Source organism: Cottoperca gobio, chromosome 5, assembly GCF_900634415.1.
Source record: "Cottoperca gobio chromosome 5, fCotGob3.1, whole genome shotgun sequence".
Classification (NCBI taxonomy): domain Eukaryota; kingdom Metazoa; phylum Chordata; class Actinopteri; order Perciformes; family Bovichtidae; genus Cottoperca; species Cottoperca gobio.
This window is the reverse complement of record NC_041359.1, coordinates 20,000,113-20,026,890: the sequence shown is the minus strand read 5'-3', so window position 1 is coordinate 20,026,890 and position 26,778 is coordinate 20,000,113. Positions and strand designations below refer to the sequence as shown.

At 39.0% G+C, this 26,778-nt stretch overlaps 1 protein-coding gene and 1 long non-coding RNA gene across 2 annotated transcripts in view; one reads left to right on the top strand and one right to left on the bottom strand.

Annotated features, from left to right (window-relative positions):
* Window positions 1–1,361: 1,361 nt before the first annotated feature.
* LOC115008166 (protein phosphatase 1 regulatory subunit 1A-like) lies at window positions 1,362–24,840 on the bottom strand. The gene is given in 8 exon segments (XM_029431538.1): window positions 1,362–3,798; window positions 4,759–4,807; window positions 4,809–4,882; window positions 5,851–6,033; window positions 7,906–7,969; window positions 8,091–8,128; window positions 13,366–13,426; window positions 24,470–24,840. Coding segments are annotated over 8 exon segments (630 nt in total). The 5' UTR covers window positions 24,551–24,840; the 3' UTR covers window positions 1,362–3,718.
* LOC115008173 (uncharacterized) overlaps window positions 2,159–26,778 on the top strand; it is a 30,810-nt gene continuing 6,190 nt past the window's right edge. The window contains exons 1-2 of the long non-coding RNA XR_003832278.1: window positions 2,159–2,287; window positions 8,809–8,875. This is a non-coding gene — a long non-coding RNA (uncharacterized LOC115008173). The remainder of the gene's footprint in view (window positions 2,288–8,808; window positions 8,876–26,778) is intronic.

Here is a 26,778-nt window from a genome sequence, read left to right as displayed (position 1 = left end):
CAAAGGGAAACTAAAGGGATATCTTCACTGTTTTCTAATGTGTGAGCCCTTTTTAAAACCACTTGCAACAGATTTAAGTAGTTTGAATATGAGAGGTGATATGTGTAGCATGTCAATTATTACTCCTGTTTGGATCTATTAAGTCAGAATGAGTTGCTCATCCTCAGTAGAATACAAACAGTAGTTACTGTACATTACATAACTATCAGGCAATATGTATGTAAAGCCAAATGTGTCTTTTGCTGGACAAAGAATGAGTCTGCATCAATGTAAACATACAATTTGACTCCATGGCTTCGACATTGATATGCCTCATGCCAACTAAAGCAACAATACCAGTTCTCTGCTCTCCCAGCTGGAGGGGCTATAGAGCAAAGTGAGAGAAGCAGCTCCAGGGTTGCCCAGAGGGTTCAGCTTCAAACAGAGTTTCTTATTTTAACAATTGCCAGTTAAGCAGTTTGCAATTGCATCCTTAGCTTTCTTCAACAATACATACAAATGATGCTGTTCTACATTCAGGTCAACTGGGTGATTATAACATTAATGAAAAGCACAACAAGGATGGAAGAAACAGCTTTGATATTGTGTTTAATGTGCAGTGCATACAGTGCATACAGTGCATACAGTGCACACACACACACACACACACACACACACACACACACACACACACACACACACAGAGAGACATAGCAATATGAATGCAAAACAGAGAAAAATACCAATTTTGTCACTTTACACGCCTACTGTACATATTGTGTATGTGGTATGTGCAGCATCTCACTACAAAAACAAAATAAGTAGGTATTTAATGCATGATATCCTACATTTCTAAGCCAATTTAAAAGTTATGATCAGAGTGTCTCTCACACGGACACAGAAAATCTATCAAAACTGCAACTTTCTGCTGTTACGGTCAAGAAATCCACCTGCAACATGCTTTCACAGCAAAAAGCTTGCAATGGAAGTGATCAATCTCACACAGGCCGTCTGATGTCCCATGTAGCTTAAATTGCAGCAGTGTTAAAAAATATATTTGTGAAAACCAGCCCTGTGTATGAAAGATTTATGTGTTTTTATGCTCCCGACTCTGAGTACATTGAATTATGTATTGGCAGAGTGCCTATTTTTAGAATATAGTCAATGTGAACTTCTACTAAACACATGATCAATGGAGCAGTGATGTGAGACACTAAGTTTAACTTGTTTTTGAAGACTTTCCCCAAACATACTTGTTTTGATGTTTTAATAGGAAAGCAGATCCTGGTTTACGTGCTTTAGACTTTCAATATGTGAGCAGAAAACATGCTGACTTTCAAACATACTTCCAACTTGACTGGATGGACGATTCAGAGCCAATCACCAATTTAAACGTTTTATTGTATCAAACAAATTTAGATTACAGACGTAATCATCAATCAATTCAAGTAAAATTGGAACAATTACCTATTACACTATTACCATTTAACAAACATTACATGGTCCATAAATACACTGCAGAGGAAAAAACAAAAGCTTGCACAGGAATGTTTTTACTGTCTTTCTTGTTCCTTGTGATCAATACTCGGGTGGGTTTAATTGACTTTTTCAGTATTTTTTAATTCTTTCAGGCATGTCAAGTATTAGTATGAAGGTTATGGAAGGATTGTCACATAATCTACATAATAATGCCACTTCAGTGACATAAATAACAGATGAAATAACATGTAAGAGTGTGATAAAGACTTCATAATGTTCTTGTTTCATACAAAACTAGAATAAATTAAATGTCGTCCGGTATTTTAAATGCTTGATGCGTTTTTGGAATTAGTTCCCTTACAAAATGAAGCACAGTAAAGAAAAGTCACTGCACATTCAGTGCCATGCAGGAAAGTGTTTTACGACAAGGATTGGGTCAAATATTATGTAAATGCATCTGCAGACACAACCTTCCCTAATGTCCCATGCTTCTTCTTCTTCTTCTAGAGATTTTCAACCACACAGTTAAGATGGTAAAAGTCTGGTTATTAGTGTCTGTTGTTGTTAATGTTAACAACTAATAATGCTAATAATGCTAATGTTGTTAATTGGGATATTAGCAGTAGCCTAATACTTTTCCTCTCAATAGCTGGGGTGTGCCTGTGTTTGATTGACAGCAGCTAGCAGGTGACTTCCGGAGAGACAACGTAAATACATTTACATTGTAGCCTACATGTCATGCACAAAGCGTGTTTTTAGCAGTAGTTGTTAGCAGTGGTATTGAAGAGAAACACACAAGGACCACAACACATCAACCGGACTTTTGCAGGTAAGTTTACATGTTGCATAGCTGAGCAGCTATTTAGCTATCGAGCCTGCACACTGACAGTGGTTGCGCACATTTCCCCGGTGAGTGTTAGTTTGGTCGCTCGTTCAACAAGCTGGTGCAGGAGAGGACGTGCGTTCATGTTAGTGCGTTAGATGTGGAGGAGAGCTTTGCAGAAAAGCTAATGTGGGTTGTTGTTCAAAGTTTGTGGCTCTTGTGTTGTGTTTCAGGATGCTGTTTGGCCAGGTTACTGCTTTATGCAAATATGGTTTCAAATAAAGCGATTTGATTGGCTGTTTCCAACAAGGTCCCCAAAATATCTTATCTTCTGTTTTTTTCAACGTTGAAAAGAGGACAACAAGTAATTTACAGAGCAGATATGTAATGCTGTTAGGGCTACAACTAGCGATTGTGTTCATGATTGAATCTTTAATTATTCCCTCGATTAATCAATGAACCCTTTTGTCTATAAAATGTCAGAAAATAGTGGAAAATGTGTTCCCCAGAGTTCAAAATGACGTCTGTAAATGTCTTTTTTTGTTGGACCAACAGTCCAAAACTCCAAAATATTTAATTTATAATTGTAGAAGATTAAGGACACCAGCACACTGGAGAAGCTGGAACCAGAGAATTGTGGCATTTATTCTTTAAAAAGACGAATGAAAACGATTAATGAATTATGAAAATAGTTGCCCGTACATTTTCTGTCAATCGATGAAATGACTGAGTGTTGCAGCTCTACATGCTGTAGCAGAAAAATAACATGCAATTTTATTTCAGTTCTTTAAGAATGTATTTATAGCTGTCCAACCCAGTCGTGTAAACAAATGTGAATATATATTTTTGATTTTAAAGTGTCAATAAACCCAGATGTACTACCCACTTACTTAAGATTTAGCATCTAAGTCACTAAAAGATTGCATTTGAATTTAAACGTTATGATTTCGGTCCCAGTTATTTATGAGGTACAAATACATTTTTATTGCTTTGAGATGTAACAACAATTGCAAGAGTCATGGCACATGATGATTAATGATAACAACTGTCTAAAAGGACTGCAAATAGAATATGTGTCGCCTTTGAACATTAAAGGGGACATTATGCATGTGAGTGGTGGTAATTTATGATAATGATTGTGTGACTGAAACAGGAAAAGACTCTCTTTCCCATAAATTAGATGCAATACGCCAGTTTTAGTTTAGTGCAGGGGAAGCAATAAAAAACAAATATATTATAATGAAATAATTCACACAGTATTTTTTTTTGACACAAAATAAATGTAGAAACCTTTGTTGTTGTTGTTGTTCTCGGGGTGGTAACTAAGGCCTGACTGTAGAGGAACATAGATGTCCTGATGTATCTAGAAAGTGTATCTGCAGACACAATCTCCTGTCATTGTGTCGGCTGGCTGAGCAGATCGAGCAGCTTTGTGCTCTATTTCTCTTTCTCCAGGCTGCATTTCTTTGTCTTCTCCTCTGCAGGCTGGCTCGCACTGGATGCTGCTGCTTTTGTGTCTGCAACATATAGACAGAGACATAAAAGACTAAGGGACAATAAAAGAGAGAACAGACTCTGACTCAGGGGATTTTAATGGTCTTTTGCATAGAAATAAATATTTATGAACACTTTTTATTACTTCAAGGGATGGTTGTTTCTCCAAATGATGAGACAAGTACACATTTACTGTTGCTTAGTGTTTAACTACTACTACTATATACAGAAGAAGTTCTGTAATGTGAGATGTGATGGTAGAAGTTATCATCGATCTTTTCAGGAACTTTTTGTGAAATTAAAACATACTCATTGGAAATATGAGCAATAAAGCAAAAAACAAATAATCAGATCCGTTAACATTGGGTATGTGTCGATTCCAAGTCCGATAAGTCCGAGCACTCGGTCTGCTCACAATGTGCAGTGGTGTGTCACAGAGTGGACCTCCTTCCCTCACAAATGATCTTGACTCGCTTGGACAATCTTTGCGTCAATTTGTGCCTCTTTCCATTTACTTTTGTGTTCTGTTTGAACACACAGTAAGACATTATGGCAAATAGTATGCCCGTGTTTTATATGTACACGCTTTAATTGGCTTTACACAAAGAGTTAAGCATTCGTTGTAACAAACTACATTTTATGATTAGTGGGTTCACATAGAACAATGCTAGAGAGAAAGTAAGAAACAAACACATATAATCTACAGTAATGACAGAACAGCCACGGTATCAGATCTGCCCTACAACACACATTTTTCCACTCCTGTATGATCTGCCTCCGAGGGTATTTCACTCACTCCACTTTGTGAAGTGTGGATCAAAGCCACTTCCCAGATGTTTGTCGACAAGCCATGATTACATGACACCAAGCCAAGCCTGTTGAACTGTTTAACATTTCTAAATAAACCCAGCCTAGTGAACGGATGATGAAGAGTCCCCTGAGGGGAAAGGATTCCTGTGTAAACGGGGCTCTATTGACTCTACCTGCTTGTGCGTTGTTTTGTTGCGATGACGGATCTGCTACGTTGGCAACAGCTGGAACAACCCTCCTTAGAGAGAGGGCACTCGAGTCCACCAGCAGCTTCTAATAGACTCTCCCTTGAGAACTCTGCAGGGGGCAGAGAGACAAACAGAGGACAAGATGAAGAGCGATATATCCAACCAAGTAAAGAAGGAAAAATAGACTTCCCCTCTATTCCTATATGTTCTGTTAAATTATGTACAGAACTTCACAACCTGAGTGAATTCAAACGGCTGATCTTTTAGTGAAGCCGCCGCTCGACCGGACTAGTGTTAATGGTCATCAATTTGTTTCCCCCAGCTTCCCACTTTGCTCCTTTCATCTGTACTGCGAACTTAATTAGTAGCTATATATAGCAATCCATAAAAAAACTTAATCATCTGTTACATTGGAGAATGTTTTTGTGTTGATTGTATCGGAGAATGAAAATGAAAATAGACAACAACATTAATAAAAAATTACATTTTGGCACTTTAGAAAGCAGCCCTCATGATGCATTAGTGCTGGGTGGTTACTGAATGTGTGCGCAGTATGTGCTGTACTCTGTGTCTACTCACCTGCCATGTTAAAAGTATTTGGCACAGTATCGGCGTACGTGTAACATCTTCATATGTTAATTCATGTTCTTTAATCATATTACAAGCTTACACGGACTGAAATGCAGAAGTAAGAAAGTACTGTACCTACTTACAGTTTACTCCACTACATTTCAGAGGTATAGTACTTTTTACTTTTATTTTATATATTTTACAGCTGTAGTTTCAAGTTACTTTACATATAAACATTTGATGAAATAAATTCTGTACTTTTTATTGAAGTAGAATTTTTAATGCAGGACTAATACTTAGTACTGGAGTGTTTTTACATTGTTGCATTAGTACTAATTACTTATTTCCCCCCTGCTTAAAAGTAATGTGAACAAGACATGGCAACGTAATACAACTTTAACAGCGGGTGTTTGTGCCTAAATCAGTAGTAGGTTTTTCACGGAGGGTTTCTGTGTCTGAATAGGCAGTTGCAAATAAAATCCTCTTCTTCACAGTCTCCAAACATACCCTCCATTTGACAGCGCAGTTTCTCAAAGGCCTCTGCAGTGGCCTCATCGTCATGCGGGAGCTCTTCCCCGGTGGGAAAGGCGTCGGGGCTGGGCCGGTCCGACAGGCAGCTCTCTGAGGAGCACTCGTCCCCGGCTCCCTGCTGCTGCCTGTACAGGTGGTGCTCTACCATAAACTGCAGCTCTGGGAGGAGGGAGGTGGAGATAAGAGAAGTGAGTGAGAAGCAGGGAAAAGAAAAGTTTTTTAAGAGGAAAGAGTTGACGCGGGAAGATGAGAAGGATAAAAGGAGTGAATTGGAAGAAATAGTGGAAAGTAAAAAGCACTAAATCATTGGGGGAAACGTTGGAAGAAGAAGGAGGGTGAGCGAGACAGGGAAGTGGAGTGAGATGAAGGGAACCAATGGAAAGAAAGACGCGGTATGAACAGTACACAGGAAGCAGAGGTGGAGACTCAACGAGAAATCCAACACTTCAAAAGAATATTGTAGGTTAAGCATTCTTAATAAACTCGCTAGATTTAAATAACACCCAGCAGCGTTTGGAGTGAGGGGGCAGGTACATATACATCAGAGTTGGGAAATGATTAGTTTAATCACGTTCTTCTACCGCCTTCATCCACAGTTGTGTTAATCTTAATCTCTTTGTAGTGGGAAACTAAAACTAACAGATTATTGCCCTAATTTCCTCTAAAAAGTGATTTATCACACTTGCAGCTGTTTAGCTGTGAAACTAATAAGAATAAACATCCTAGAGCCCCACATTTCTTCTCATTATTGTTCCCTTGCTTCAGTTTCTTTGTTTGAATTTATTCTCTGTTGTATTGCATAAATCATTACATTCTGTATTTGTGTCTAATTGGAAATTAATACTTAGAATAATATTTACACGGCATTGCAGTGCAGAAACAGCCGACAGATTTAGTCCGGTGCTAGAACACTTCTTGGGCTCTGTGCATTTTTAAGTTTGTTCTTCAGGCTTTCTTCAGGTGGGCAGGGCCCCAAATGTCCTAATCTCACACAGACCCACACTTTGGGAAGACATAATGGGATGATGAGTTCTCATTGAGGCAAGTGCATCACGGTTTGGCTCAGAGGTCGAAATAGGGCAGACGAAACTTGCATCATTAGCTCAGCTACTTCACTAACGGTTTACTTTACCTAACATCTCACATCCTGGATTTACTAAAAGCTTCGTCCCATCAAGGGATAGTTTGGCATTTTTTAAAGTTAGTCTAGAACAAATACTGACACGCCGATAAGTACATGGAGACAGACTCTGACCCAAATCATGTTGGTATCTTCCAAAGTTACTTTTTATACCAAACTCTTTATTTGAGTTTCCCTCTACTGTGTTTCCTGATGAAAACAATATTGTTTACAGTAAGAACAACTCTTTTAATGGACATGCACATGTTCCATCCTTATTACATTAATATTGGAAAATGTATTATTATTATTATTATTATTATTATTATTATTATTATTATTATTATTATTATTATTATTATTATTGGACGTTTGGTATTCCCATTGTTGGATTGTAAACAATGGGATTATAGTTACAATTTATAGTGTTTTTTAGATGTGTCTTTTTACCGTCCACTGCACACCCAGGTAGTCGTACATTTATTTTTTTAACTGACTAAATAATGACAGATGTCTACAACTTCATCACTGTTTGTATTTCCTCTTCCTGTCATGTGAGCCATAAGAGAGTCAATTTGTCTTAATGACTTATTGTATGAGATGGTAAGAAAAATAAGGCCTTATTATTTAGCAATGTGCAGCCATTTGCTAAAAACCTAATTGGTGTATATTGCAATACATTGAGGTTTTAATGCAAGTATATGTTTATTTCAATTAACCTGATTATAGGACTGAATTACATTTCAGTTTAAAGAATAACTGAAAACAAATCTGAGATGTAGGCAGGGGTTCAGAGGTCTGGAAACAGCAAAGAGAAACTTTCACAGAATGAGACTTTCCTGTTGTTTAATGTGCACCAGCAGTGCGATCTATAAAATGTCAACATCACACAGCTACATAACTGACTCTACCTTTCATTGTAGGGGTTCCCTTTTGCCCTTTTCGCCGTTGTCGAGGGGAGTTCATCAAGGCTGCCTGTAAAAAATAAAACTGATTGTTTTAATACAGATGCCACTAATTTAAAAAAAGAAAAGCAGAACTGGCATAATTCTATTTCTGTATGAAGAATAACCTCATAGCGCATGAGTTAGATTACCTTGTACAACTGGTTTGGGAGACGATCTTCATCTATTTCTGCAAAATAAGAAATAATCAGTTAAGTACTGCACACAATCAAACAATGAAACTAAATGATTTAAAGCATATACAGAAGAAACAGCTAAAACATTGTGCAGGCTTGATACTGCTTCATAATAGCACAGTTGACCTCTTCAGCAGTATGTCAGTGCACTGGAGTGCTACTGTGTCTCTAGACAGAGTGGATATAAGGTGGCCTCTTGCCAGATGGCTATCTGACACACTGCAAGCCAAAGCAGTAAGTGTTTGCTCAGATTTGCTCAAACGTAGTGGGCGGAATCTTTTTAATGTATTTATTTTCCACTCTTATAGATGAGTAAAAAAAAATGTTTGTTTTGCATACAAAGAGGATGCTAAACCAGTCTCATCTTCTTCCTAATAACACATGCGGCCGACTGCTGATGATAGATAAACAGCAAAACACTGTTTATCCAAAACCTCTTAAGGGCAGTAAGTGTGTAGCATACTGAAGTGTAGTTCATTTACAGTCAGTTGGCGGTGTTTAAGTTACATCCAGCTCAAATGAATGCAGTCTCATACAGCAGTCCTGCAATAAATCCTACCTTCATGTCATGTTATAAGTGTTTCTAATATGTTGTCCAACTCATCTATCTCAATCTGAGTGGGCTAATTTGTGTATTACTACAATAAAAGCATCTACAATGTGTTTTGTTTAGGGAGAACAAGAAAACTCCAACGTGATACGACACTACACTCCCACTGGATGAAGATTCATCATCTGTGGTCAGTATGTGAAACAGGACTCTGGTCACTCTATGAAAGGACGGAAATAGAAATCAGTTGATTGTAGTACAGTGAAACCATTAACTGTGATCAATACAGTGCGTTGAACCTTCATCCAACTCTGCGTTTCCAGCCTTGGAACTTTTTTTCTAGGACACCACCTTGTTGCTTGGCAACCTATGCATCCCTAGGCACTAGGAAGGCTGTGTGTGTGTGTGTGTGTGTGTGTGTGTGTGTGTGTGTGTGTGTGTGTGTGTGTGTGTGTGTGTGTGTGTGTGTGTGTGTGTGTATTATTATCATCATATTATTCCTACTTAAAAGTATGCGCAAGGCTGTTCAAAATGCCAGTGATGTGCTTGTTTCTTTATTCCTCTCTCTCTCTCTCTCTCTCTCTCTCGCCCTCTTTATACGCTGTGCGTATTTAAAGCGATGCTTGTAACTGAATCCTTTTTTCAGCATCTCCCAGGAGTTGGAGAAGGTTCATACAACCTTTATGGATTTTGGTTCAAATCAATCCCAGGAAACGGGTCATAATTGGTCCTTGAAGTTACACAGTGAACTAAATAATCTGGTATTTGACAGACAGGTGTGAAACTACATCGCTCTGAAATTCGAGTTTCATCCCACCTGTGCAAAATCTGATCTGAAACAGTTGCAAGTTATGTTTACAACACTAAAACAATGCATGCATTTCACTAAAAGGGCTGAATCTTTGAAACAATAATGTGTAGTACATACATGTGTCTACATACTGCAGAATTATGGCATCTTAAAAAGCACTAACAGTTTAACAAAGACGATGAAGGAGACGATAATTGAACATTTTTGATGGTCTGATATTAGAGCTCATGTGTCTTCTCAGTGTTGTTGGTATATGTTTAAAATTGGTGCAAAGGATCAACATACTGCATAAACTCTTAGCGCAGTGAGCAGATGTACTTTAATGTGAAAAAGAAAAACCTTGTAGTAGTAGTAGTAGTAGTAGTAGATGAGTCAACAAACATAAAATATGGCTTTCACACCGCTGATATTCAGAAGGTTTTCTCTGTATGGAGCCCATCTGTGCTGCAGAGTGGGAGAAAAGGCCGTTCCGGCAGTGATGAGTCTATCACTGCAGCTCCCAGCTGACTGACTGTCTGACACAAAGCCAGACGAGAACAGAGACTGTCTTCTGACTCCACTTTATTCAGCCAAGATGCTCTAATTTGGCTGCCTGTAGATGGTGTCGATTTATACTGTCATGCATTTAAAAGGTTTTTTTTTTTATCTTTGTTGTTTACTGTTGCTATGCAAAGAACGTAGCGGATGAAAATAAATGTCTTTCTACCCTTTTTGCACAAATAACATGTGGCTCTTTTCTTTTTTTATTTCAAAGAAAACATTTTTTTCTCGTAACCTCCCACTTATTTGAGTTTAAACAAACCAGCCACTAACCGTATTCAAACACAGATATCATCTCCTCAACAAGAGTAAACAATTTGAAATGCTAATTATGTTACTTCCTGTTCATGTGCAGAGCTGACAAGCTGCAGCTTCTGCTGTTGCTTGAAGAGTGCATGCATCTTGACACAAGAAAAGCATTTACTCGAGAAACACAAGTGATTGCTGACAGTTTAAGATTATAGGCCATGAACACGAGTGAATATCTCAAACTTTCATGTCCTCTTGTACAGCAGGGACAAAGTGCAAGCTGTACCAAGTCAGATAACGCTTGAGACAGAAATAACAGTTTGTAAAAACAAACACAAAAGTGGCAATTTCTACACAATGTTTAAATTCGATTGATTTTGTGGGCCAGCGAAAGCAGGAAGTTGCGTCAAATCAATGCACTCCAATTTACAAGAACACTGTTGTCAGGATAATCTTTGTCCATTTATATTTAAGTTGCCTGACACAGGACAAGTAAAAAAAAAACTGTAATTCTAAGATTTTCACAACATAAGTCGAAGGTGAGCATATTTTATTGTTACACAGTGTTAGAATAAAGGGATAATCTGTAAATTAAAGAAAGGGAAATGTGAAGAAGGATGAGGCCAGCAGTTGGCATGGCAGTGAAGAAGAACAGATACAAACTACACAGCATGTCCACAATGTTTAAACGTGTGGAAAGGTTCCCCGGCTGCAATAACAGTGAATGGAACTGATTTATATGATATTTCATGAAACAACAATCAGTTGGGACAAGGCTGCACAATATCTAGATAAAATAATAAACACTTGTGCTTTCACTGTCAAATACATACTGTGTACCTATTTTGTGCTGCATTTGGTAATTCCAAAATGTCCCAATATACACATCATCATCAATTTTGAATTGAAAAGTAGGGTACATATTGTGAAACGTGATTGTTTCTTTCCCATTTTAGTCTTTTAGTGTTTCATACGTGTATCAAAGTGTTTCAGGAGGCAGCACTCGCTCTCCAACAGATCCACAGAGCAGCTGCTGCTGGTGCGTGCAGAGAAGTATCTCACTGAAGGGCACTATACTTAACGTGATCCTTTTATGTGCCATTGGTAGTTGTTCCTTGTTCGGTGCACAAAATACAAGTTAGATATTGTTCCACGTTTTATGTCCTATAATACAATTAATATTTTGTTTTTGTTCAGATGTATTTAATCCCACTCAAGTTGTTTCTTTGTCTCTCGCAAAAAAAAAAAAAATGCATCCTCCTCCCCAGGGAAGATCAAATTTGGCACACTCTAGTAATCATTTCTGCTCCCTTATTATTTAGGCCACAGCCTCCAACTTAGTTGTCTGTACATCTGTGGCTTTTACTCTGATGTGCTATTGGGGTTCACAGTGCACGGGGCAGAGCAATCTGCAGAGCATTAAATTATGCAGAGCTCTTTCTGATGTGAGGCACACCATCACTGCACCAGCACATCTCCCCATCCCCCTCCTCTCTCGCACATACTCGTTGTCACACAACTGTAACTGTCTTGGTCTCTGGTTATGTCTGATTTGATGTTTTTAAAAAAAATTATTATTATTCCTGTCTTTCCATGGCATGGCTGTCTTTCTTATAATTTCTCATTTCGAGATACAGCTCAGTGTGAAATTAAATGCCAGTCCATCAAAATTAAACCAGTTGCACAACTCTTCTCGAATGTACATGTTTTACTCCCCAAACTTTGTCACCACTCTGATGAGGATAAGATAGCCACAAATAATCCAGCAATAGATTTATATTAGATTTGATAACTTGAAACTAGTTTGGTTGCCTTGTTGAATTACAAGTTACAAAGGAAGATGTTTGTTTCATATTCGCAGGCATTGCTTCTATCCAAAGGCGTCTTCACCCTCGTCTTCACTGTTCTGTCATAGATCATTGACTGAAATCAGATCTGAATTCAGTTCAAAGAATTGTCTATTTATGTTGTTTTCATTTATGGCGGCAGAGCCAGATACAACCAAAAACCAACACGATTAAGCTTAAAACTCATGTCAATGAATTTGACTGCCAAATGATAGGTACAGCCATAATATATTATATATCTTCTTATAATTAACACAATTTCTTCTTTCCTGTAATCTTCTTTACTTCTTTTCAGTTTCGTTTTTCCCGTTCTTCCACCTAACATGTGACTTCTCTCTCTCTCTCTCTCTTCGTGCCTCTGATCTACTAAGCAGGCAGAATTGTTCAGGCTTCTCTCTGCACTTTTATTCAGAGATCAAAGTTGACTCTGAGACACTTTACATGCTCTGTGTCCAATTACTGAATCAAACACCAACACATGTAATCACACACACACACACACACACACGCAGTAACACACATTAAGCAAACAGATCACGGACAAAGACAACAATTTTTAATCAGACCCAATTAAATAGACTGTTGTCTTCAAGATAGAAACATTTAACTCTCAGAGTTAAAATGCTGTGAGTTATAAAACATGGCCCTCTGCTGGTATTCTCAGTGACGCATCAACTCTTCTTTTATTCATATAAAACCACCATCGGTTTTCTCACCTTGAGAAAATAACACTTGCCGCCCTATATCCCCCACTTATCATCTTTAATTTGGGTCACATTACACACTCACGCAGCAGAGGCGGGGAGGGAAGCAGGGAGCCACTGGATGACTCATAGAAGAAGAGAAATCTCAAGAGGGGCTCTGTTGGTTTGATCATTAAGATCCCATGAGAGGACACACACACAGCTGTTCTTGTTGCTCTAATGCAGCGTAGAGATTCATTTGCTGCATAACATACTTGAGATGCTGCATCACAGCAATCAAAATAAGAAATAGAAATGTCTGAAATAATGTGAAGCATATTGTGGCTCCCTTGTTAATGTGTGGGCCTATATAACTGCAAACATCATATTGTGGGGATTTGTCTTCCATCTGGAGACAAAAAGCCAGTCCCCACAAGGTTAAGCATTTATGTTAGATTATTTATTCAGTTTTCTGTCTGAATGCTCACTCAATGAAAGTGTTAGGCGTACATCAGCCTTCACAGTCAAGCTTTGCATTTCAGTGACTTACCAGGTGATGATTGATCACTGGATGCCACTAAAGTGGCAGGTGTGGGTCTGCGTCTTCTGATCTGAAAAAGTAGAACAGTTTCATTTTAAAGTGAGAAAAAAACATTTTCTATTACAGCTGTTTGCTGGTACGACATTAAAGCACATCTTTAAAGCTTGAACACGAAGGTTTTTCTCAAATATCTTTAGGTTTGAAGTAAAAAATGTAAATAGTGACTGATAAATCTCAAGCACTTCCAGGCTGTAATTTCACACATGCTTTGACCTTTAATGGGTTATATTGGCTCAACCAATCAAAATGCTAAACAGTGCACTAAACTTTACGCATTTTCATTACTCAGCCAATCAGGGAGATTCTAGCCCTGCTCCCTCACTACCAGTCGAATGGCCAACTCAGCATACACGTTCTCTCATGGCGCTACAGCCCATAACTCAGGCTGCGTGATCCATATTTGTTGTTTGGTTGTCACTGAAGATGCCTGAGCTGGTTGTGGATATACTGGATCTCACAGTGCAGTGAGATCAGCAGGGCAGCCTGCCACCACCTACCCGCATCTTAGCTCATGACTAGTGGAGTGTGGCAGCGATGGACCGTTCTGGGATAATACATGAAAGAACATGCACATTTCACTGAGCGGTGCGGCAGAGAGTCCAAAGCAACAGTAGAGATGTTAGAAACTCTGCACGTGGATATAAAAACTACAGTTATAACCTTTGTTATTTCCAACTGCAAACATCCATCATTATGCATCCATTAGATGTTGGTTGATGCAAACAGGTTTTTGGATGTCCCTAGTTTCAATTAAGAAAGGTGTATCCGGTAAATAAATAGGTTTCCAGGATTGCCAATGAGCTTGATGCGTGCTTAAAACTACAAGAAATGTGTCGATTTAAACCTAACTGGAATGGAAATGTGGAGGAAGAAGATGAAAATAGTTAAGGAGGAAATAAATGATAACCCTCTTTACTTTGAGCGAAAGCAGTAAATACTTCTTTTTTTTGCACCTATGCAACATAAAAATATACTTTCCTCTACATGTTTAGGTACAATCCCACACTACAATCTTTCAGTTCAAGACCTGACCACATCTGCACATCTACTGACTTTAACTGTAGCACCCACAATCTAAAATGTATTTTCTATCCCAGAGCTGATGGATAGTTTTACAGTGAAATATGCACTGCATGTTTCTGCAAATGTCAAATAAGATCAGTTGTCTAAAACTTTGTGACCACAGTGATTAATATTCTGTCGCCTCCAGGATCAGGTGATTGCTTTTTTATTTTATCGCTCCATAAACCTAAAAGGCCATGATATAGGAATTTAAATAGAGAGTCAATCTCACACACACACACACACACACACACACACACACACACACACACACACACACACACACACACACACACACACACACACACACACACACACACACACAGAGATACACTAATGCACTCCTCACACATAGCTGACAGGTTGCTGACTAATGCTGGATGGCATGCGAGGTCCAGTCTTCCATGCATCTTTTCTAAATGCTTCTTGTGCACTTACAAAGCGGTGTATTTTTCTCCAGTCAGCTATATACTGTAGCTTAACCTCCGCTTGCACAGTGCAGCATCACAATCTACTTTATGAGACAGTTCAAACCAGTTAAACTCTTCTCCATCGAGATGAGAAACTAAAGTTTGAGCTGGGCTGTGAGTCTAACAGGAGAATCAGGAAGTGTGCCTGTTTGAGGCTTTGCTGTGCTCTACAAAAAGTGCACAATGTACAAACGTCACTTTAGACACTGCAGAAATAATGTAGGGTAATGAAACATGAGCAGTCAGTAGCACAAGTCTAATTGGGTATTCAGATTTTAATAGGCTTCATCTTCATTAACTCTCAAATCCCAGCCGCGGAGTACAGGAAGGCTGTGTGAATGAGAAGAAGCATTGAGGGAGTTTTCTTTTCTTTTAGGTGGAGATGTTTTACCGCTTTTTACACTTTTCAAAGATATTCCACTATTCAGTGTAACCTTCCTGTGACGTTGTCACAAATGTTGATACGTTCTCACAGTAATGTCTGTGTTTAGGCTGATATAAAGACACGTAGAGGTAGATTTCTCCTTGCATGAAATGATGTCTTGTGTCAATGCTCAATTGCTCAAGCTACATTTGCACCTGCATCTGCCCAAAGAGAGTGCAGTAAATGCAATTGATTTAACTTCGCCAAATACCTAGAACAAGAAACCAAGATGAGGTACTACATGGACATCAGCGTCCTCTTCTCTGTCTTCATGTTGGACTGTAACTGTTTCAGCAGAGGTCACACTTTTTCTACAGATACATCAAAATCTTACTCGGGAAGCAAAATACAAAGTAATCACTCGAGTTGCCTTTGAGTGACATTGTGATGGCAGGTGTGAATTGCAGCCAACTCATAGACACAGCAGGGATACACCGTTGAGAAAATAGGGATCTTACAAATCTAGTTAATTTTACATAAACTTCTCTCTGAAATGATTCAATTCAAAACTTTTTTCAATCAAACCACAGCAGTCTCAAATCTTTGTCATCGGCCAGGATCAGACATCATTCATTACAAACGCCAAGTGACCCTATTCCTTTAAAAAGAGGGTCTGAAAGTTCAGCAGGCTCTACAGCTCCATAAGTCTGTTACTCTACTGGTCCCCTGAGTCTCCTCTGTAGCTGTATCAAAGCTTGAGACTACAGATGACTTCCAGCTTATTGAACAGTCTCCCCCTGTGTGCCAGGTTAGCGATCTCTATGGAGAATTTTAAATCACATCAAACTGTAAGTCCTGCTTTTATTGATTTTTCCCGCTGAAGTTTTGCTTTTGTCCGTTTCTGTTTTACTGTATTCGAGTAGTTCTGTATATTTCTGTGAAGATTTGGCGGCTCAAGTTTTCAAAACTGAAATCAGGTCGTATTTATAACTTTAGTTAATACTATATATTCATATTTTCCAATATGTTAGACTTATGTGTGTGTGTGTGTGTGTGTGTGTATGTTTTTTTTGCCATTCCAGAAAGCCCCGCTCCCACATTAAAGCCCGACAAGCCGTGGCTGTGTAGAACTGATTATACCCAGAGTCATTGTTATTCCCCTCACCAGGCAGCGGTGCAAACTCCCTGATCCTTCGCTCACACAAATACCACCGCTGACTGGACATGCCCACCACTCAAACCATCATGCCTGCCGTTCAACCCACAGTCCGTTTAAAATGCAGTTCTGTCACTTCTCACAACAACGAACAAAAACTGCCTTCAAAAGTGATGGGTGTGCAGGAAGAGCCATGAATGCCAGATATTCTTGTGTGGGGGCAACAGACAAAATACCCTTAGCTGGAAAATATAGGTCAGACCAAGAGACAGCAGAGTCAAAGTCCTGTTTCATAATTAACACTTGTGCTTAGTAGACTCAGTAGTACTTGTTTGTGGCCCCATATACCCCAATGCTGTGTGTGCAAAAAAAGAATACTAACTGCAAAATCAAACAATTAATTTCTCTCAAATGTTTTAGATTTTCTTCTGACCTCATTAACACCCAATATGTAGAAAGACACTGAAGTGGTAAACAATTCCTTTACCATAAACTGAACTTGCACATTAGATGAATGTGACAAAGTACGGAAATTACCATAAAACATTGTTACACCAAATATGGAGATGTATATCATCTTTGATATGAATTATGGGTTATGTATTTAGAGAGCCAACGACATCAGGACGGGCCTAACCTCTGTACACAAGCTTCTGCAACTCAATAATTGTGCATTTCTTTGATCCATATTCTAGGACAAATACGCATCATTCAGCACCCAGCAGCACCCTCTATTAGAGATTCAAACCTTGATTTTAACAATGTAACAACAATTGTTATTTTTGGGCACTTAAAACTACGGCTCTCATGAAAATGTAACATTGCAGCAGTACGGGCACTTTGTAATCTTTCCAAATACTTAGCTGTAATCTACTCTCTGTGTCCTGCTGCTGTTACAGACATGTCTGCACTAACCGTGACTTTCCTATAGACTCGCCTCTTTTGTTGAGCCGTGACATTTAACCCATGAAGGTTAAGAGCTTATGGAAAATGGTGTTCATCAAAGGCAGCTAAAAAACAGAAATGTTAAATAAAAAGATAGTAATGTAGACATATGAAGCGAGCAATACTGCTCTGCTCTAAGGCTGTATTTTGAGTTACTAGTGATGTTACGAATGCCAGTTGGATTTTGAATGAGGTTTTCTTACTTTAGGAACAGAACCCGAAGTTCTTGTTTTACTTCAACTCAAATCCAATTTATTTATATAGCCCAATATCTCAAATTATACATTTGTCTCAGTGTGCTTTACAGACTGTACAGGATACGACACCCTCTGTCCTTAGACCCTCGCATCGCACAAGGAAAAACCTCCTAAAAGAAACCCCATAATTAAAGGGGGGAAATGGAAGAAATGTATTCCTTTAGTAATTCATGGAAAAATAAATGTTTGTCATCCCACAAAGTGACGGACCTGTGTTTGATGTAACTCCCTTATATGAGAAAACTGCTGTTAACACCAATCACAGATATAGAGAATCAATTAGGAGGGTTGGAGGAGAGCTATTGTTCAGGTTTCATTGCTTGAAACAGATTTGACCTTGGGAGCTATTCTCTTATCGCGGAATCACCAAAGCCGTAACTAATTGAGGTGAAAGAGGTAGAAAAAAGGTTTATAGTTCAACACAGACTTTGGGAAAATCTGAGGCGTAAAGCCCTTTACCCCCTAACCCTGTTTCTCCTTTGAGACAATCAGTGGTAGTTTTGTAATATTTGCGCTATCAGAGGTGTCCTGTGACCTTCACGAGGACCATGTGTTTGCACCAGTAATGCCCCATGAATCAGAAAGGGCATCCACACCCAGTAAATTGCTGCAGAAATAAAGGTTAAAGAAAACTTTCCCAAACCCTTGTTATTAGGTGGGCTGAGGCAGTACTGAGCTGTCGGAGACTCAGTACAATGCAAATATTCATGTGATTCCTCATCCTGACATTTGAAATAGGATCTTGGTATCGTTCAGGCTAAAATCAGTGCTCAGCCATTATAAATCCTCACATACTCTCCAGCTGCGGTCTCATATGGCTCTGAATACAGGGAATTTACTGTATTCACAGGACATTGAAAACCCAGATCACTGACTTCCACTTTCTATTATCTCTGGGCATTCTTTTAGTCATCTGCCTCCCTGTCACTTTCTATTAATCCTTTGTCTTCCCTTCCTGTAAAATCATTCTTATCATATTCTCTCTAACTGCATATTATACAACCAGCTGCATCGGGGAAGCAGAGGTTATATGCAATGCACAAGCTTTCATTTCATTGCTGTAATAATACATTTTTGCTGAGAATTACAAAGGTAAATAACAGCAGTTTATAATATAATACAACTTGCAATGACGGCTCAACATTATGTTTTCTATGAATGCAGCCAGGAAGATATCTGCTCAGGCCTGTGAACCTGTTCAAGTGCCTGTACTTGTGCTTTGACTACCAAAAACAGGACTAAACGTTTAAAGGAACTGGACATTGAATCAATGGGTCCTTGATTTGTCATTTAATTATGTTGCTTTGTTCTTGTATACAAATTGGCAGATTGACTGTTTAGCTAACTTATTCATATTTTTATTTTTAACGTTACAAAAGGAAAGGGTTCAAGGATGAGGTCAAACTGATGTGTTACATTACATTACAGGTCATTTAGCAGACGCTCTTATCCAGAGTGACTTACAGTGAACTAAATACAGAGAAACTAAGGGGTACAACAGTGGCAGCCCTGGTATTGAACTCACAACCATCTGGTGTTGTAATTGGAAGCCGTACCACTAGGCCATCACCACCCCTTTGTTTTACAATGTAACACTATCTTAGGTAACTTTGAATGTACGTAGTTGCTGCGTGTTAACTTCACCAAACACAAAAAAGAGCAGGATTACTCTAAACTTCTATTAACACCAAGGACAAACTCCCACACATTGAGGAAGTACTGCAGTCTATGTGCAAGTAGTTAACATGACTAATTCAGTATTGGCTTGTTAATAACTAATCATACGCTCCTTGACCCTGAAAGTAATGCTTTGTTGCGAGTGTCGGTCGTTAGACATGCTAATGTTTGCATGTTCTGCGGTATAGGCAGATATAACACTTTATAAGCTGATTATAAGTCACGATAAGTATGTAAATAATGCATTATAGACATGAGCGTCGTAGAAAAGTTACAAATTAAAATGAACTGTTTCTAACTGTACAAAGCAGTAATGAGTATATCTCGTGTATCTCATTATATCTCATTTTAACAGGCCGTGACGGCTTTAATGTGCAAGAGATATGAAGGGTGTGATAATAAATATAATCTAATGCATTCGAAAATTCTTGGTGGAAAAATGGCTCTCCTGAGGCAACAGAGTAAATGTTATACTCTCAGTCAAGGACATGGATGATCTGACACATCAGCATAGGGAATATTCAAGAGGACACTGTCAGCCCTGAAACGTCACCTCAAAATGTCACGATTCATCATCTCAACAAGCACGACACTGCCTTCATCGATGAATGTAGCTTCCTTAAGCAAGTGCCCTTCATCTAAATGATAGGGGGTAATGAAAGAGTTCAATATCAACTGTCTGTCTGTGTGGGAGACGTTCTGATGTTGTTGTTTTTCTGTGAACAACATAGTCACTCAAAGTGTTGATCATGTTACTCTCCATTTACAACCTTAATGTGAGAAAATAACCTGACGTGAACATGACTTCACTAATCAGACTGCTGCCTCGGTCTGGTAATGACGGATTCATTAATGTGTTTACATTGACGATAATGTAGACATGATTAAAGCAATAGTTTGACATTTTGTGAAATAGTTACTTTGTTGTCAAGAGTTAGAGGAGAAATTCGATACCACTCTTGTATCTGTCCGTTAAAGTTAAGGCTGCGGACAGCAGCCAGCTCAGCACAAAGACCGGGAACAGGGAGAAAACATTTGCCTGGTCTAGAATTAGTTCAGTCCCTCAAACCCTTGAAAACACTCTCATCCATTAGCAGGACTTCTCTGTTTAATAAAGTCTCCTATCATGTCCCTTGAGCTTTTTCAAGCATGTATTGGCCTCTATTCTGTATTGTTAAAGGAACAGTTTTGAGACATACGCTTCACATATACACTTTCTTGCTGGAGTTAGTTGAGAAGATCAATACGACGCTCATATCTGCCTGTTTAATATTAAGCTGGATCCAGGAGATGGTAAATTAGCTTAACTTAAAGACTGGAAGCAGGGGAGAAACAGCTAGCTGGCTCTGTTTTAAGATAATAATATCTGCCAACAAAAATGTGTTGGCAGATATCTAAAGCTTCCTAATTTTCATGTGTTTATTCTGTACAAAAACGATGGACTGGTGCTACGACCTGGAGTCTTGTCATTTGCTAAGCTATGCTTTTTGCTAAGCTAAGCAAAGCTAAACGATCAAGCTTTCTATTTAACGCACAGATATGAGTTTTGGTATTGATCTTCTCATCAAAACCAATATGCATATTTCCCAAAATGTCAAGCTATTCCATCAAATAGTCAAACTGTTACACAACCTGTTCAAAACTAACAATACATACTTTTACTAGTGAGAAAAATATGTAATTAACTGCAGAAAAAGAATCTGGAGACTACTATCCACTGTCACCATTAGGTCTTCGCCTCTATCAGGTACAGTCAGTGTGTGCTCGTAAGTACACAGTGAGCTCTAACCTAAGGTTATGATAAGGGTGGCACACACTGTATCTTTCTGTGGATATGAGAATGAGTGTGTGCGGTTGTTGTGAGGGTCAGACCTCAGGGAGACTGATCTTACTGGCGTGCAGGTCTCCACAGAGGCTGATTCACCATGTTGGGAGGAGTCAGGTTGCAGAGATTACTGAACCATGGGTGAAGCCCCCTGGCGTGACATTCAGAAGCAGGCTTGCAAACACAGAGACATGCACAAACACACATTTCCTTTTTTGAGTTTTTTTTGTCCTTTATATCTGACTGTTCTGCTGTTGGGCTGTCTGTCTCACATAAAACTACTTATGCACCAGCATGCCATGCAGGCTCAGTGGCCACTCACAGTTTTCTTAGAATAAATGGAACATGTATCTTAAAAGGGTAAAGTCTCAATGGCAATCAGCCAAGCGTTGGTCAGGCTTTATTGAGGCTGAGAGCTAAGAACTCTCTTGAGTCTTTGCAGAAGAGGTAAAGTGAATTTAATTCGTAGCTAAAAGGAGATCTGTCGGTGGTGAAGAAGAGTAGGTAAACACCAGGCTGGAGGTGTTTAAGGTCCTGTATTGAATGGCTGCAGCCTGGGATCAGACAGTGGACAGCAACTCCCTGATACGCAGACACAAACAGAAAGGGAGACATGAGCAACAATATTTGGGTGATTCTTGACTACTGAACATTTTAGAAAAAATGAAATGTATTTAGAGAAATGTTTCAATATGTTTATATTTCTACATCCTGTGTATTAAAACTTTGTGATAGTGGCTATGCTGAATTTCTTTGAATAATATACAATTTTTGTGATTTTATTAAAACAGGAAATCATCATTTCCATCACACCACAAAAAGTTGTTTTAAAAGAAAAAGGATTTAATATACCTTATGTTTTCAAAAGATATTAATTAATAGTACTTATAAGTGCACAATTTTCCAAACTACAAAACATTTTTAATGTGATTATGTCAATTTGTATGCATTTTTAGTTAAAATATGTGTTGTGATGGGGATGACATTGTGTGATGAAATGACTGCACGTCTTGGAAATGACAGGTCACAAAAACATTTTTAAACAATGTTCAGATTTATTGTCCCCGACACAAAAAAACACAATTTTTAAGGGAAGAACTTCATCATCTAAACTTTAAACTTCAAGCAGATAAAATCATTTGGCAGAAAAGTGCTGGAAACTGCTGAAACCTACAAGCAAGATGCAAATGTTGCACTTACTATTTAGCACAAAACTAAAAAAGTCCCTGATTCATTCTCTTTGGTGGTTCCTTGTCGGTGAATAGTAATTGCAGATATATTTTTTGGACCTCACTCTATCAGCTACTCCACTGACATTTCATTTAAATTAACACAAACCAATATGTTTCAGGAATCACGTCATCCAACCTTCATGCCCATCTGCCGGCAGTTTCATTAAATGCTGAAGATTTCAGCTCTAGTTGATTTGGCCATGCCTGTGGTTACTGTAATGACAGCAAGTGATTTTTACATATTGCAGAATTCTCATTCATTCACTTCTCCCTTCATACAATCATCCCTGACAGCTGTGGAGTCGCTCAATGGTAGATGTCATCTGTAAAAAGCAGAGCATTGCACTGTGGGATTGCTAGCAGAGAGTAGTGTACATGCCTTCGGCTCTTGTGGAATATTTGATGGCACTATATAATGGATAAGCACTCTGTGGACAGTAAATAAAGTGCACTAGATAGTAAATAGCTGAACAGTTTCATAATGGGGCGGTCATCGACCAGTTGGAGGGTCGGTGGTTTGATCCCCGGTCTCTGCGGTCGACATGTCGAAGTGTCCTTGGGCAAGAAACTGTGTATGAGTGTGTGTGTGTGTGAATGTTTATCGCTGATGAGCATGTGGCACCTTGTATGGTAGCCTCTGACTCTGCATGAATGTGTGTAAAGCGCTTTGAGTGGTCGCAGAGATTGTAAAAGCGATATATAAATCCACTTACCACAACATGAAAACATCGGGATAGTTTTTGAAGGCATTGCAATGTGGACATGGTGTTACATTGAATTACACACTGACATGAAAAGTCAAGTGAAGCAAAGCAATTTTAATATTACAGGGAAAAATGTAAAAGTATTAACAGTAAAAAAATAAAAAGTAAGTACGTGGATGGAAGTTATTTCACTTACAGCTAATTCCAGCTGAGGTCGACCTTTTATGCAGAGAAGGACATTATGGAGGAGGAAGGTTTCAGTACATTCTGCACATTCAGTCCCTCACATCTGAGCCTCACAGTTATAATACTCAGTAGCTCTAACTCAAACTGAAGCATCCCTAACCATCCAATAAAACGTCCTCACAAGGGCAAACTCACATACACACACATGCAAAAAGCAGTCCTCCTTATATCCGAGAGAGAGACACATAAACGGATGTTTTTAGACTCATAAATCTTTTCCGGTTTTACTCAAGGCTCATTCATAATTAATAACCTGTCCATGTTATATTTATAAAAATGAGAAAAAATGGGACACATCTTTTTTCTGCATTCTCTAAAGACACGTGAATTTCATCCATTGTTTTGTTTGTTTTTGTAATAGTTACTTGCTCTTGTGTCTTTCAGTGATTTTTAAATAAGTGGATATCCATCCATCTTTTCAACCTTCCTCAAGTGAGAATTGACTTTAAGATGAGCCATGACATGCAGTTACAATCTATTATTTATATACATTTGAGATTGATGTGATATAATTAATAAATTGCTGATAGCAGTTAGATTTGGAACAAGTTTATCTTGTGATACCAAGCAACATTCATCGGTATCTCACTGCTCTACAGTGTGTGCAGCCAGTAAACCAAAACCAAAACACTAAACCCCTGAAGACATCCAATCACTGCAACACCCCTTTTTAACACTGCTGCGATACTACGTCTCTCAGAAACTGCTACGTTGTAAGTGGAATTGGAAAAAATCAATCTTAAATTCATCATGATCACTTTAGCGCTGTATTCAAAAGACACAGCTTGCTAATTAGGTGCAGGGGAGTAATAAGAAACTGCAAATGTAGGTTTTCTTTAAAGTGACTATTTGTCATCAGACTACATGCATTTTTGACCCAGCTCACTGCGCTTTTTATTCCAGCCGAGTTGCTCAGCTGTGTCTGCACCAGTTTGCTTTGATGGCTTTTGATGGAATAAATGTTTCTCAGTTTTCTGTGACAAGCATAAACTCTCATTTCCTCTCTATTTTTGTCCACAATAATCTTGCTATAAGTCCAATCATGCCACTGATGCATTAAAGAAACCTTTCAAAGTCCCCCATCACCCAAACCACCTCCTCTTCCTCCTCCTCACCTGTTCTGATGCCTCTGGGTCCAGGTGGGTGTCCAGTAGGGGAACGGTGAACTGAATCTTCCTGGGGCTCCCGGTGTCCATGGTGGCTCTGTCTGTCAAAGATGAGGACAGGACGAAAAGGAGGAGGGAGAATCCGTACGAGAAAAGGAGGGTAAAGAGCTCAGAGAGGGTGGCTGAAAATAAGTGGGCTCTAGCTTAGGAAAAACTAAGATGGTATTGTAGTTTCTGTCTGCCTATTTTCTGTTCTTCACTTTTATCTTTTAATTCACTTTTGCCTGATTACCTAGCTTTTTTAACACCCTGTTTGTTTCTATCCTCAGCACCTGCTGGTGTCTCTATCCCAGCTTCACTCTCCTTCCTCTCTGTCTCCCCCGGCTCTCAGCGCTGAGGCAAGGGCATTCTGGGCTAGGAACACCTCTCCTTCACTCTCATTCGCTGTGCCTGACTCCCTTTCACACAAGTCCCACCCTCTGTTCACATTTCTTTCCATCTGTATTGGATGTCTGAGATCAGGGCTGTTCTGCAGCAGCCCCTGCACAGATGGAAGAGAGAGGGTGACAAAGACATACTCTCTCACTCTCTCTATTTACTGGATGGGTTGGAAGAAGATGCGTGATCCAGCCTTTGCTTTAAGAGAAAGTATTTTTAAAATCATCTTCCTGAAATACAACATGGTATTTTCAAATACAAAGAGCCTCACTCAGAAAGAGTCTCTCACACTTTAGTTATATGTACATACACCTCTGGCAATATTCAATATTTCACCTGTGAGTCACAGACAAATATGTTAGCACGTTGTTGTTGTTTTTTCTATGAACAAAAGCTATTTCATCCAGATCACTGCAGTATATTCCATAAATAAGAAGGCCACATAATGGCCCAAACTGTAAAGCTTTGAAAGGATCATGTGAGCTTTGTTCAAGCTTGTCTTTGTTGCCGCCCGGACAGCACAATCTTTATTGATTGCCTCTTAGCCTGAGTGTCCCTACATCACACGTCTACTGGGCCCTGACACCTGACACCTGACACCGGCCAAGAGGCATATGACTGGGGTGTTGTTCCAGATTTGCAGTACATTTTGGGGGGAAATAATAATAATAATAATAAACTTTACAATCACATCCCCAGAAATATTATTATTTTGTAAGCAAACAAATCCAATCGGTTTTTAACTTTGATATCAAAGTAAAATCATATTAAAAAAATGATACTTTAATTCAATATAATTGAATTAAAAAGCTGATGAACAGATGTTTACAGTTTCCTCCAGACACTGAGGGACTGGTAGCTTTAGAGATGATTTAGAGAGGATGACACATTTCGACCCCTATATACAGTACTGTGTATAAGCAGACAGGAAATATGAGAAGAATATGAAAAGAGCAAGAGAAGAGGGTGGGTGGGCGGGCGGGTGTCTCCAAACAACAAAAGATCCCCAGCTGGAATCAAACCAGGGACACTTTAGCCATATGGCACGAGCCCCAGACCACTAGGCCACAAGGGGGCTTTTATATTTGTGCCTTTTTAAGTCGAGTTGAGATTTTATTTTGCATATATATCTTCGTTTATAGTAACTGGATGTGATGGGAAAGCAGTAAGTACAGTAAGCTGATAAAAAGCGAATATTTTCATCATCTGACCTGAATAAGTCCCTTCCTCTATATTCATGCATAAATAAATGAAAACAACATCAGAAACCTTTTTTTCTTTTCTCTCTTTTGTTTTACTCAGCCATTATGTTGCTCCGCTAGAACTTCACACAAACCGTCCACAGACACATGGCACTTTTTCTTTTTCTTGTAGCTGAGAGTGAAAGAGTGAAAGTGATAACTAAAAGTTGTCACTTTAATAAGAGGCTTCCCTGAGAGGGAGAGAGGGAGGGAGGGAGGGAGAGGGAGAGAGGGAGGGAGAGAGCTGGCAACAGCTGGCTGCATATTCTCTCATACAACCTCTTTTCTGAAGGGAAAACATTAGTGAAATTGTACAGTCAGTGTTATCTCTTAGTAACAGCATAGTGTTTGTGTCTGTGGATGAGCAAGCTTCAAAGAACACAGCCCACAGCCATGCATCTAGTCTCCAACAGATTGGTAAAGGTCCTGTTTACTGCTGATGAATGTTGTCAGTGTGTCGGTGTGTCTGTTGTTGTTGTCAGCTGGATCACGGCAAAACAAACTACTGGCCCGATTTTCATTAACCCATTAGATTTTACATACACTGATTACTTTTCACTTATGGAAACGGCCTTGTTGTAGGTCTGCGCTCTCCGAGTGCCCTCTAATTATTTTATATTTTTACAGTCCTTGCCAATA